Source organism: Macadamia integrifolia, chromosome 6, assembly GCF_013358625.1.
Source record: "Macadamia integrifolia cultivar HAES 741 chromosome 6, SCU_Mint_v3, whole genome shotgun sequence".
NCBI lineage: Eukaryota > Viridiplantae > Streptophyta > Magnoliopsida > Proteales > Proteaceae > Macadamia > Macadamia integrifolia.
The window spans coordinates 20,002,385-20,016,193 of record NC_056562.1 but is presented as its reverse complement, the minus strand read 5'-3'; the positions used below and the strand labels follow the sequence as shown (position 1 = coordinate 20,016,193).

The window sequence follows — 13,809 nt, the reverse complement described above, 5'->3', positions numbered from 1 at the left end:
CTTGACTACACTGTTGAAAACGTTTCGGGAACAGAAAAATCAAACACCTTTTTGCATTTTCAAAAATCGTTTCTCTTGTTTCTGTGTTGTTTTTGCTGTTTTTAGACACAGTAACAAAAACAAAATCAAACAGGGCTTTATTTTCATACTCATGATTTAACTCTCTAGTTTCAATAAGGATATAAATAGATAGTCGAATATCTGTATTTAATTCGCGTTTGTATTGATTTTAAGGAATTCATATTTGAAAAATCGATTTCCGGAAACCATTAAAATCGAAAAAGTGGAAAACAGTTCAAGGCATTTTAGTCATTTAATACAATCAGGATTTTAAAAATAGGAATCGGTTCTGCTGATTCCGATTTTGATCGGCTGAGGTCGGTCCTAAGAACCCTAAAATCGTCCATTTTACATGAAAATTCACAGATTCAGCGGAATCTTGGCAGGAATATATATCGATTCAGAACGGCGGAAATCGGGATCGGTCCTTTCCGAGTTCAATGCGAATCGGCGGATTCCCGATTAACGCCAAAAGCCCTAAACCCCTAACAAACCTAAAACCTCTTCATCTCCGCCTTAACCTGCACCGGTCAAACTCTTCTCAGTAGTAACCCAAAATCCTAAGCCAATGGACATCTCTCTAACCAGAGGAGTCCTTGCCCATGGCGGAAGACCCAATCTCCTTCCTTTCGGTCCTCTCCATTCAACTCCAACTTCCCAACAGTGGCCTCCTTCGAATCTCCGCTTCTCCACCCGAAAGCCTTTGAGTTCTCAAATTAGGGTTAGGGTTTCTGCAACTGGAGTTTCATCGGTTGAAGGAGAGAAAAACCCAGTTGTCCGACGGATCAAGAATGCTGCTAAAACTGTGATCTTGACAACAACATTCGCAGCTTTGACACTCGGGAGATTCTCTGGGTTGCCTGCTAGAGCTGAGGCTCCGGCGACATTGACGGAAGAGAAGCAGGATTTTGAAGAGGAAGAAACCAAGGAATCTCCGCTTTCTCAGTTTCTTGAGTCGCATTCTGATGCTGTTGATGCGTTGAAATCTCTCTTGCAGCGGAAGTTGGAAGACGGAGAAGACGAGGAAGCTTTGAAGATATTGAGACGTCTTGTTGAGGTTCAACCGTCGGAGGTGGAGTGGAAGTTTTTAATGGCGAGGTTGCTGAATGAGATGGCAGAGAAAGGTGAAGCTCGAAAGGTTTACGAAGAGATTTTGGCGGTAAATCCTCTCTCTTTCGAAGCCCTATTCGAGAATGCCTTGCTGATGGACCGTTGTGGAGAAGGAGTGGCTGTTTCAAAGCGACTCGAAGATGCACTGGAACTTGCAGAGGAAGAGCAGAAGAGTAAGGAAGCGCGTGATGTGAGGTTAATTATGGCTCAGATTCAGTTCCTTCAGAAAAATGTTGATGAGGCTTTAATGAGTTACAAAGAATTAGCAAAGGAAGACCCAGAAGATTTCAGGCCTTTTTTCTGCCAAGGTGTGATTTATAGCTTGCTTGATAAAAACGAGGAGGCACGAGAACAGTTTGCAAAGTACCATGATCTTTCGCCAAAGAAGTTCGAGGTAGAGGGTTTTCTGCAGACTCCATTGACGAGGATGAAGCTCTTTGGGACTGATTCAGAGAATTGAAATTGGGGATTGTTTTGCTGCTGAGGATTTAAATAATTGGAGAGATGACTCATCTCTCCAGCCGGCAACACTGGGTTTCCTGGTATCTCTTTGCCTCTGTTAAAATTATTGTAGTTCATCTCCATTTTTTTTCTTAAAAAATTTCAAAGCAATGCTATTGAATCTTCCATGGCAAATCACACGAAGAAGTGGGAAAGGAAATTAAAAATATTTTCTAGTGCGTCTATAGATAAATTTTCAAGGTTCTGCAGTAGTTCTGCTTCCCCAAGGTAAGAATAGAATTGCTACTGTAAGTAATTTTTCTTGTAACGTTGGGAGACAGAAATTTAATATATTCTATCTAGTGATTTTGCTTTGGCTTCTTTAAACTGTTTGCTGGCTAAATTTACTATGCTACTTTGCGGGGTGGTTGGATTCTCTTGTTTGTGCAAATGAAAGCGGAGGTATTGTGATCAAGTTAGTCTAGAATCTGAGTCTCAGGATGATATTTAAATTGCTAATAGAGAATTTTGGTAAACAAAGATCTGTGGGTAATCATTTTGTAAATCCTTGCTGACCAAAAATCTATTGGAGACCCCATTTCAGTTCATGGAGATCCCTTTTCAGTTCTGAGGTCAGTCCCATCATCAATTAGATCTTAAACAATCTTCACGGAGACCCCTTTTCAGTTGCTTGTTTGGCGTCAATTGTTCGAAGACTTCGCACAGTACTGAGACGTGCTGACCAAAAATCTATTTAATAATCTGCAGTTTCCTGGCATGAATATTTTTTCTCATGCTACTGTTATGCTCTGTTTTTTTCCCCTTCCTGGCAACTGTTGCAGTTGTGGGCCTCGGCACAACGGTAAGGTTTCTCTATTGCAACCTGTTGTTCGTGGGTTCAAACAAGGAAATAGCTTCTCCACAAAGTGGGGTAAGGCTGCGTACGTATGCCCCTCTCCAGATCCTGCAATAGCGGGAGCCTCATGCATTGGGTATGTCCTTTTTTTTATACTTTACCCGCCCTGGAAAGTCCTTGATTTTTAGGGAGCTGCTCTGAAGCTTAAGGGAGTAGGCTGTTTCGATGGATGACCAATGCCAAGCTAGAAACTAGAGACTGGTTTGCGAACACAGGATCACCAATAACAGAGTAAACTAGATAAATTGAAGTTCAGAGAGAGAAAAAATTAGAAGTTTTGACAGCAGATAGAAAGTTCAGATTGACCTGAAATTCAGGTCAAATTTTCAACTTGATGGCATTACTAGATTGCAAAATATTTCATAATTCTAAGTTCAGATGACATCTTTGCAGGCCACTCCTAGTACCACTAGGAAACAGCAGTGTGATACTAGAACTGATATTCTAGCTAATCAGACAGGAACTCACACCAGAATTTCAAGAGAACAGATATGCAGGAACTTAGGTATCAAATCTGAAGCAACTCTAGCCAGTAAATAGAAACATATAACAATTTGAAGCAAGCTGAAAATAGAAGCTTGACCAGGGTGCCTCAGGCTAGTTATAGTGAAAGAAATAAAGTAGAAACTAGAAGGAAATAGAAGACCAGGAAATCCACCTGCGATGCCTAATGGAATCCCACTAGAGAATCTGAGAATCTCTTCCAAATAATATTGCAAGTCCTCAAAGCTTTACTCCTGAATTCTTGGTTTAGGTATACTGATGCAGCCATAATGTCACTAGTTATTAATTTCCAACGACTATATTCCAATGACTTTTTTCCAATGCTTGTTCTCTGTTCCCCTATATCTAACCTCTTGTGGTGAGTAAGTCCCACTCGTGAGTTGAGTGAGTCTTCATTTGCGTTTGAGGTCCTCTTCTGGTTGAGTGAGGTTCCCAAGCGACCTCAGATTTAAGTGGTCCTCTTTGGTCCTTGTTATCTTGCCCTTAGTTTCTTATTTCGGCAATAAAACTACTATATATTTTTTAGCTGCATCAGCTTGGTATCAGAGCAAGTTCCAATCTTGAACACCATGTCAGAGATAGATCATGGAATTGAAGAAGTTTGATCATGACACTTGGATGATGGAGATGGCCACTTCAAGCTCGAGACAAGTTCTTTCAAATGGAGGAGAATGATGCAGCCATAATGTCACTAGTCATTAATTTCCAATGGTTATATTTCAATGGTTTTATTCCAACAGCTATATTTCAACGGCTAGTTATCCCTTCCCCTATATATATTTGTATTGTGAAATATATAGAAGCAGGGAGACCTCCTATTCGACCTTTGTTATCTTGTAACTGGTTTCATATTTGGGCAATAGTACTGTTCTATATTCTCTATATATTTTTGAGCTGCATCATATGCAAATTCATAAATTGACCCCCTATTACTCCTAAATTAATTTAGAACCCAAAATACTACGTGGAATAGCGAAAACAGACATGTATTTGACAGTATTTACTCAAAACTCAGACTCGAAAACATAGCATTAAGTAAGAAAACCCAACCAGCTTTCATAGTGACTCTAGGACTTGATCAACTTACATATGGACCGAAAGTGGACAATAAAGAATGATTGAAAAATACCCCGACAGATTTGGACTAAAACCATCCTACTTGACTGAGCTCCTTTTCCTAACTCCCACCCTCAGTTCCGGTCCATTAAAATGGTCCAATACAATGAAAACTTATAGGATCAAAGGGAAAGATATTTGCAAGTGTAACCCACCCAAAGCTTATTTCCACCAAAGGAAATTCACTTTCGTTATGCTCCTGTGGCATCCATGCTTTAGATTATGTCGAGTTTTCCTCGTTGAATGGATTAAGATGCCCGAGGAAGCACCTCTTTTCCATTTCATTGGTATTTAGCGTTTACTGAATTACCATGTCTTAATAGCATTTTGGGTTGGTTTGCATCTAGACTTGGATCATCAAGAATGCGGATGGAATATAATTGTAGCTTATTGTGTAGTGGACTCGGTATAATTTTGATTTCTCTCTGTGAATTAACCTTTTACCAAGAAAAGAAGAAGCAAGAAACCCTTCTCTGAGTATGCCAGCCAGATGATTGAACATTACTCATCTATTAATCAATCTGACAGGTTGGTTTTTGATTGACCGGTGCTGCCAGCCATCCGATGTGTGCTGGAGAGACTGGCGCACTAGAGAGGATCCGGGTCCCCTGTCTAAAGGTAGGTTTTTCTGCCGCGTTGAAACTTGATGGCTCTTAAACTTTGTGGAATAGTTGCCCATATTTAAGTTTTAGTCCAAATGCGTGACACCATGCATGTTGCACAAGTAACAGGTCCAAATTTGTCACATTGCCCCAACTCAAATGATATGCACAGTCGGCAGGTCAATTGTTTGGGAGGGGTAGGGGTTTCCTGTTATGCACAAACTATAAACTACTTAGTTTTTACACATTTATTATCACATGGCAAGTCGGATGTGGCTGAAATTTTGTGGGCATACATGAGGGGGTTATGTTAATGAACTCAACTGGCACAGGTCCTTGCCAACTGAGCTACCTAGCAGCTTAGAAATTTTGACTGTTTGGCTAATATAGATCATTTCCTATATATTTGAGAGTCGGGACTTAGGATCACTGCATCATCCTGAGCATGTGGCGCTACTAGGTGTCAGGTAAAATTCTATAGTTTGTGGAGGACAAGTAACTCACCACACCCACCTTGAATATGTGTATGGGAGGGGAGTGCTGGCCCTGGACCAAAGGGTACTACTTTTAGGCCACATGGAGGGATGTTGTGACCACGGCTTGCCTGTTTCACTAGCACAGAGCATGATGCCCTACTTAAAGAATATCCATAACTGGATACTATACTTATCTTGGCACCAGCCCCATCTCATGGAATCCGAATGCAAATTTATGGCCTCAGCAGCATGCAAGCTCACATGACTGTTCTACCTTCTATATGATCTACGGATTCGATTCCACATCATATACAAGCTACATTGTACTGTGATAATCAGGTCGCCCTCCACAAAGCTGCTGATACCATATTCCATGAAAGGATGAAGTACATAGAGATAACTTCTCATCTCATCTTCTACGTATTCACCAATCCTTTGGGTTGAGACAACTTTCATATACTTGATCAACAAATTGGCTCATGCATTGCACTCTCCACCTTGATGGGGAGTAATAATCACTTCTTCTTCTTCTTCTTATTTATTTATTTAATTTTTTTCAAAATTTGAATTCGAGCTGTATAGGATACGTTAGAAAAGTAGTTGAATCATAAGGTTTGTAATAGTTGCTTATTTGTAGGAATTTGTTTTCTGTTTGGCTAAATTAGTGGAGCAAACCACTTGTATATAATACCTTCTACGTGAATCAGAAAGATAAACCGATCAATTACTCAAATCATGATTTTCTAAAGGTAGGAGGATGAGAAAAAAATTGCTATTTTTTTTATTATATCTAATATATTTTTGGGTTAAGGGAAAAGGTTGGGCATGTTGTCTGCGTGCCGCACGCTAGAGGGATTAGTGTCTGTCTTTCTCTTTCTCCCTTTGAAATGACCACTACCCCTCCTGTGATGCTTCATCCTGCACGCCCATTGGAGCCATTCGCTAGCATGTGGTATTGGGGAGGCGTAACTATCCCTCTCAATTGGTTTCTGTTGTCATACCTCTTCTAACAATGAAAGAATCCATCTCCCATTTATTCCAACCACTTTTACACTTCTCTCTCTCTCTTACACCCTTTATATATAACCTTTATGACTTCTGCGTTAGCAACACAAAGCTGCATTAGCAACTAAAGCCAAAATGCCAGCCCTTCAGTCACCAACCTTCCATGTCTCTGTTGCTGAGACCTTCCTTAGAGAGTCCCCTAAGCTATCATCCAATGGAACAAAGAGAGCAAATATGAAGAAGAGGTCAGGGTTGCCAATAGCAGCATCAGCTGTTTCTATTACATCCTCTGCTCCAGAGAGAGAGAAGGACCCAAAGAAACGTGTGGTAATCACAGGGATGGGCCTTGCCTCTGTCTTTGGCAACGATGTTGATGCCTACTATGACTGCCTCCTCCAAGGCAAGAGTGGCATCAGTCCCATTGACCATTTTGATGTCTCTCAGTTCCCTACCCGGTTCGCTGGGAAAATCCATGGATTCACCACTGATGGTTATATCAAGAACAAGCAAGACCTTCGGGTTGATGATTTTATCAATTACACCCTTGTTGCTGGCTCCAAGGCTGTCCATGATGCAGGCCTTGGCTCTAATAATCTCTCTAAGGTGGTGGTGAATTCTGAAATTGTTTGTTTTCCTTTCTCATTTTGATTACCCTGGCAGATATGTGCTCCTCCAATCAATTCTAAGAAGAATTATAATATTGGGAGCATGGTTAGATTGGATCGGTATCAGCCGACCGGTATGAACCAAGGGTAGAAAAGGATTTTTTTTTTAAATGAAAATTAAGGGTATTCTCGTCTGATCTAGACTGATACATGTTGATCTAGATTGGGATTGAATTGGCATCGACCGAGACTGATTCCATAATCTTAAACCATGATTGGGAGTTCATTTTGAAAGTTGCATACCATCAAGGGTCCATGAAATAATTTTCCATTTTGGAGAATTTCAGCAAGGAAACATGTCTCATCTTAATTTTGTGTCAATTTTTGAGGAGTGTAGGATGGAATTAGAGTGATATTAATATCCACATTCGTATCCAACTAGCTTACCATATCCAAATTTGATTCAATATCAAATTCATGTTTCGTTTGAGTTTACAAACTTGACTCATCAAGGATTATTTAATAAGTTTAAATTAATTTTTACAATTTAGTGTTCATAGCAATCTTCTAATGGACACATTTATTTATGCCACATGGGGATATAATGATTCTAACCGTTAAATATCTAGGAAATGATTTGAATTTGCTAAATGTCAAATCTGAGGATATCCAAAATTTCGGTTATGTAAATCTAATTTTACAATTTTTTTAGTAGAAATTTTATAATATAGATAATCGTAGAATTGTACTTCCTCTATATGTCCCCTTCCCAATTTTGGGGATCCCAAGTTATTTGTCTAATCATGCAAATTAAATAATAATTTTCAGGGTTGTGATATTCATTTATTCCATCAACTAAAATTTAGTCAAAAAATGGAAGGAAAATATTAATAAAGTGAGAGGGTTTTATATGTTTCAACTACTACATAAAGACAGGAAGTCTTTGGAATTTCTTTCACCTAATCTATTCTATTATTTTCATGCCTATATGATGCTCTATATTTTTCTAACAATGGAAAAAAAAAAAAAAAAATTGGGTATTGCTCTACTGGTCCAAAGGCACAACCAGGGTTGACCTAAGGGCCTAAATCGTAAAACCCAACAGGTTCAAGGGGTTCCTCATTAAAAAAAAAAAAAAAAAAAAAAAAATCTTTGAAGGTAATCTTCTTGTTTCACTAGTACTATTGTTCTTCATTATGCTCCATTCACAGATCGACAAGGAACGAGTTGGTGTGGTTGTTGGATCAGTCACTGGTGGCAATTTAGGCTTTGCCAAAGCAATTCAATCTTTAAAAGAAAAAGGTTGCAGGGAAATGGATTCATTTTCACATCATTTCGCAATGACAAGCGCAGCCTCAGCTTTGCTTGCAATTGAATTTGGTTTTATGGGTCCAAACTATTCAATTGCAACTGCTTGTGCTACCTCCAATCACTGCTTCTATGCAGCAGCTAACCACATTAGGGAAGGCAATGTTGATTTGATTATAGCTGGTGGAACTGAATCTTCAATTACTCCTCATGGCTTGGGTGGGTTTACAGCTTGTAGAGCTTTATCACAGAGAAATGATGATCCTCAAACTGCTTCAAGGCCATGGGACAAAGGTCGAGATGGGTTTGTTATGGGTGAAGGTGCTGGACTTTTGGTATGTTTTAGGCATCTAGCTTCTTTCTTTATATGCTGAAGGGGCTCAGTTCACTAACCTAAGTGTGATTATCCCAAAAAAAGACATCTTAATTACACCCTTAATTATTATATTTTATTATATATTTTGATAGGTAATGGAGAGCTTGGAGCATGCAATGAAGCGTGATGCACCAATTATTGCTGAGTACTTAGGGGGTGCAATCAACTCTGATGCCTACCATTTGACTGAACCCCGAGCTGATGGACTTGGTGTTTCATCATGTATCAAAAGAAGCCTTCAATATGCTGGTGTCTCCCCGGAAGAGGTACTCTTTGTCAATACCCTAATTTACTTGTGGCATATAAATTAAAGAAGTATGGCATCAATTGGAAGGGAAAAAAAGAAAAAAAGAAAAAAAGAAAAAAAATAAACAGAAAATATATAGACTACCCATATGAGTAAGATGCGATCAATCTTCTTTATTATTATTATTATTATTATTTTTTAACTGGTCCAGGTTAACTATATAAATGCACATGCAACTTCCACAACTGTAGGGGACCTTGCAGAGATGAATGCCATAAAAATGGTATTCAAGTATTCTCCAGAGATCAAGATAAATGCAACAAAGGTTCTCTCTCTCTTCATGCTTGTGGTTTATTTATTTACATATTTTATACAAGTTGTCTGTGTAAGGATTGATTAAACTAAGTAGTGTCCTGTGATTCTTCCTTTCAATATGATTTGGGTGATCAATTTTCTTCTTATGTCCTTAAATTCTTCTGTTTCTTCATCATATGATTTACCATTAATTTGGGTTATCAACAGTCCATGATAGGACACTGTCTTGGTGCTGCTGGGGGCCTTGAAGCCATTGCTGTGTTAAAAGCCATAACTACTGGGTGGATTCATCCAACAATAAATCAATTTGTATGTATTTCTTTAAGGAGAAATAAGAGTGTATCCAAAGTTACGTAAGATCTCCATTTTTTTTCTTCCCTCTGTTTCTTCTAACTAATCGATGTGGTACTTAATTTTTCTTGAACTACAACAGAATGTTGATCCATTTGTGGAATTTGATACAGTTGCAAACAAGAAGCTGCAACATGAAGTGAATGTTGGTGAGTAGCAAAACTTTGTCAAATGTGTCAACCACCCCTCCCCCCCAACGGACAAAAATCCTTGGGGGATGGTGAGCCATGGTGAGGATCCAACGGCTGGGTTGCATGCCAGGGTCCTCCCAGCCATTCGATTCTCGTTGCCACTCACCGCTCACCGTAGAGGATTCAAGTCCCCCCAACGTATTTGGATCCTTTCCAACACCCCGATACCAATGAGGAGAGAGCCACACAGACACAAAACAGAAGTGAGAAAAAGAAACAGAAGAAAGCAAGAGAGAGTGACACAAAATCCTCAATGGTACCTCTCCAACACCCCCTTCTAATGGCCAGGAGAATCACATTTACCAGTACGGATCCTTTCCAATGCCCTAGTGCACCAAGCGCACAACACCTAGGCTTGCACCCTTGGTTGTTGATGCGCACTGGGCGCAGTGGTGCACTTGAGAGGATATAATTTCCATTTACTAAACAATAAGGGTCATCTTGCTCCTCTAGCAGTGCCTTGATGCCATATCAAATCCCTCTAACCGACGAATGTGCAACTCGACCTGTATTGAAAAGGATCTCAACTAGTCTACATTGTCTTACATATGAAACATTATAAAATTCTAAAGTAGATTGTTATATTAGTCTCGAAACCTTGATTAACTGATAATGTGAACAACATATCCACCAAATTGAAGCTTCATCTTAACCATCACATGGAAGTTGGGGGGGGGGGGGCAAGAGTAATGGTGCTTTTTCTAAGCGCATGTCAGGTCCCCCTCATTTTTGAAGTAAAAATGTAAATTGCATGCTTACTAATTTGAAGTCTTTTTATTATTTGCAGCAATTTCCAATTCTTTTGGCTTTGGAGGACAAAACTCGGTTATAGCATTTTCAGCATTCAAGCCTTGACTATTCAATTATTTTCAATTTGTTAAATTAAGATCATATTATAATCTCAATCAAAATTTATTTATATGTGATAGATTTTTTAAGTGTAAATTTGATGAAATTATAATTACGTAATTCTATTTTGTTTATCATTATTTAATTAAATAAAAAATTATCTTTGCACAACCTCATTTGAAAAGGTTTCTTGTCAACCATTCTGAGTCTATAAAAATTATTGATTATTTTAAATGTTGAAAAGAGAACATAATCTAGATTAACCACATGTCGGACTTCAAAACCTAATTGAATCAAATACCCTTCATGACCCTATTTGAGTCTGTTCCATGAGAGTTGCATGTTTAACTTTGCTCTTGAGCTAGCTATGGTGTAAGGCTCCAAATAAGCTTGTTGAACCCGGCTACCATGGGCAGCTGGTTTGTAAACATGGAGGACAATATAATGTATCATAACCAAGTAATATCAACTATGTGTTGAAATCATGTGCCCCGCTCACAGAATTGGGCCAAAATCATGTCAAGTGGAAATCAAATAAAATTACAATTAGTTTTTGTCATTCTTAATCGTTTTGGTTTCTTCCATATCATGTTTGGAATCTCGTGGGATCCTGGCCCACCAGCTTCAATTGTTCTTGCCCAAGTCTGGAATCATCCGCATGCTATTCCTAGAAGACCTTTAGATAGTGGAGAATTGGAGATGTTGTCTTGTGGATTCCTTCATTTTTCGAGACTTGACTATAGCCTTGGCTTATGATTTGGTTAGGTCAAAGGGCAGCTCTCTACTTTGGTGGAAGGCGGTTTGGTTTAAACACCATATTTTTAGTCATAGTTTCATCACTTGTGCCTTGACTTACTCCATCACTACCCAAGATCTCTTCTCTTGTAGAAATATTAGTATTTTAAATTATTGTATTCACGGGAATATCATCGAAGATTTTGATCATCTTTTTTTTTTTATGTATTTTTTACTTTTAGTATTTGAAAAATGATGCTTTTCAAATGCTACCTTTCTCATTACCCTTTGCCTTTTTTCGAAAGTGAATGAAAAGGGATCCATCAATAAATCATGGACAAGGCAAAATCTGATTTTCATGATTCAAAATCCGTTACAAATCTTAATCTGAGAATTTTTAAATGGGATGAAAAATGGAAACTATTTCAGTTGAAAATATTCAAGCGGTAGGTCCCATGAGAGAGAGAAAAAAAATCTTTTGTAAAATAATTGTCAAATTAAAACCTTTTCAAACCATATTTTAATACCCGTGATTAAATCATTAAATCATGAAACTTTGGCCAATTTTAAGGTTGTTAAACCAGTTAAAACCTACAAAGGTATTTTGGTCATTTAATTTAAGTTTCTTATAATGATTTAAGATATCAACGGGGCTATGGGACCTCGACAACCTTAAAAACAAGACCCACACTGTCTTGAAACTCCTATTTATCATCGTAAAGTCTGTTAGTTGGAGTGACAAAATTAAGTGTCTACAATCACCCAAACAGGAAAGGAAATAGTTTTTTTTTTTTACTAAATATTCTCTCTGAAATATATTGAGTCTTTTTTTTTTTTAAATAAAAAAAAGATGCTCCATGATAGTGATCATAGCCTCTAGGTCAAAGCCCCCCATATCGCAAACAACACTTCCATAAGACCAACTACCAAATAATAAATTAAGCCAAAATCCTCCAAAACACACATTCCAAAGGGCATTTGATCAATTTGATATCAAAGGGGCATTTTGATCAATTTGATATATCAAATTTCATTTACTAAAATATCTTTCGATGCCTATCCCTCCCTTTGAATGTAGAAAGGGGGAGTTATTAGCTTGGGACAGCATCAACGCTACTTCACCTAACTTTGTGTGCAAAGTCTTACTCCATTTTATTAGCATAATAACCAAGGACGTAAGTACAATACTAATTATCATCAACTCCATTTATCTTTCACAACTGCTTTGACAACTATACACTGACGCGTCCTAAAACTGCATTCACCACTCTAAAAGTACAATATTATAACAAATGATATATTTGAGAATGCAGCGTGGTCCTATGCACCCATCGTGTGTAGACACAGGTACATACGATCAGGTAATGTTCTTTCTTCCTCAAGAATAATAGTTTCCAACTTCCTACTATTGGTACAAAAAAAAAAAAGAAAAAAGAAGAAGAGGAGAATACGTGCATGGATCCTCAACTAACCCTTGATGGTGTGCTTTGGTTTTGCTAATGTTTGTTTTTGTTAACATATCATTAAGGAATACCAATTAAGGACCAATTGACCTATTCTAATATCTTTCATCAAAATATAAGCCAAGGATGGCATAATTTACCACATAAATCAAACGTGGTGTGGATAATATGGCTAAAAAATTTAAAATCTAACTAATATGGGCATGTACCAGATATTTAGAACTACTAATTTTTTTTTTTTTGGTAAGCTACTAATGAAAGTTTTCAAAGTAGACATTTAGAAAACTAATCTCTTGATGTTAATTCATATAATGGAATCTAGTAAAACTGTTGTACTTTTACGATCATAATCTAATGTTACATGGGCCCACCCATAGTTAATTTTGTGATCGTAGTCTGATGTCCTTACATGGACCCACCCATGGTTGTTCAATCCTCAATGTGGCAAAGTCATGAGTTATGACAACATCATGAAACCATTGTTACATCTATCAAGACCCCTTAAGAGGGTAGTGATTGGGTGTACCCCATTTTCTGATGGTTGGGGGTGGGGGTTGGAGGGTGGGGGATATCTTTACTTCTTAAAGAACATGCCTAGTTGCCTATATACTGATTTAAATGCTGAATTCTCTTAAATGAGTATTATTATGCTTATTGTTGTATCCCCACCATGGTAGCAAACTCCATCCCTGCAAATCTGCAATTACCCTAGGATTTTAGCTCCCAACTTGGTACCTTTTAAGAAATGTGAAAGTAAAATAAAATTTCAATGGAAAAATGAAGTAAAATTATATGAGAAAAAGATTATAAAAGAGATTTTGAGTTAGGATTTTTTTTTTTCGGGTACAAGCTTAATTTGATATTTGACTGGAAATAGGGTTATGATATAAAAATTACTTTATAAAGGTATAATAGGTAGGAGGAGCTTCACCAAATAGATAGATGAGAAAATTATTTTTTCTATTGTATATAATATAGTTTTGAGTTAATTTCACAATTGGTTTAGAACAAACGGTCTAGATGTGAACCCCATGACTCCTCACCTTTCTCCCCCTATTGTACACTGTTGAAGGGCCGTAGCAAAACTCAATCCATTTTTGTTGTCATACCTCTTATAATAATAGAAAAAAAATCCATCC

The 13,809-nt window shown here is 37.8% G+C and overlaps 2 protein-coding genes across 4 annotated transcripts; both read left to right on the top strand.

Moving 5' to 3' along the window:
- The first annotated feature begins 545 nt into the window (after positions 1–545).
- LOC122082018 (protein SLOW GREEN 1, chloroplastic-like) lies at positions 546–5,958 on the top strand. Of its 3 annotated transcripts, XM_042649504.1 has the most exons (3): positions 546–1,712; positions 4,676–4,765; positions 5,565–5,958. In XM_042649504.1, the coding sequence occupies exon 1, from the start codon at positions 629–631 to the stop codon at positions 1,628–1,630; it is 1,002 nt and encodes a 333-aa protein (XP_042505438.1). In that variant the 5' UTR covers positions 546–628; the 3' UTR covers positions 1,631–1,712; positions 4,676–4,765; positions 5,565–5,958. The 3 variants fall into 3 exon arrangements, with proteins under 3 accessions (XP_042505438.1, XP_042505437.1, XP_042505439.1); XM_042649503.1 differs by lacking the exon at positions 5,565–5,958 and having other exon boundaries at positions 4,676–4,871; XM_042649505.1 differs by lacking the exons at positions 4,676–4,765; positions 5,565–5,958 and adding an exon at positions 3,608–4,599.
- Positions 5,959–6,095: 137 nt separating this feature from the next.
- Positions 6,096–10,633, top strand: LOC122082019 (3-oxoacyl-[acyl-carrier-protein] synthase I, chloroplastic-like). The gene is made up of 7 exons (XM_042649507.1): positions 6,096–6,833; positions 8,047–8,478; positions 8,612–8,785; positions 8,978–9,091; positions 9,289–9,390; positions 9,515–9,581; positions 10,411–10,633. Exons 1-7 carry the CDS (start codon positions 6,366–6,368, stop codon positions 10,476–10,478), a joined length of 1,425 nt encoding a protein of 474 aa, XP_042505441.1. The 5' UTR covers positions 6,096–6,365; the 3' UTR covers positions 10,479–10,633.
- Positions 10,634–13,809: the final 3,176 nt, after the last annotated feature.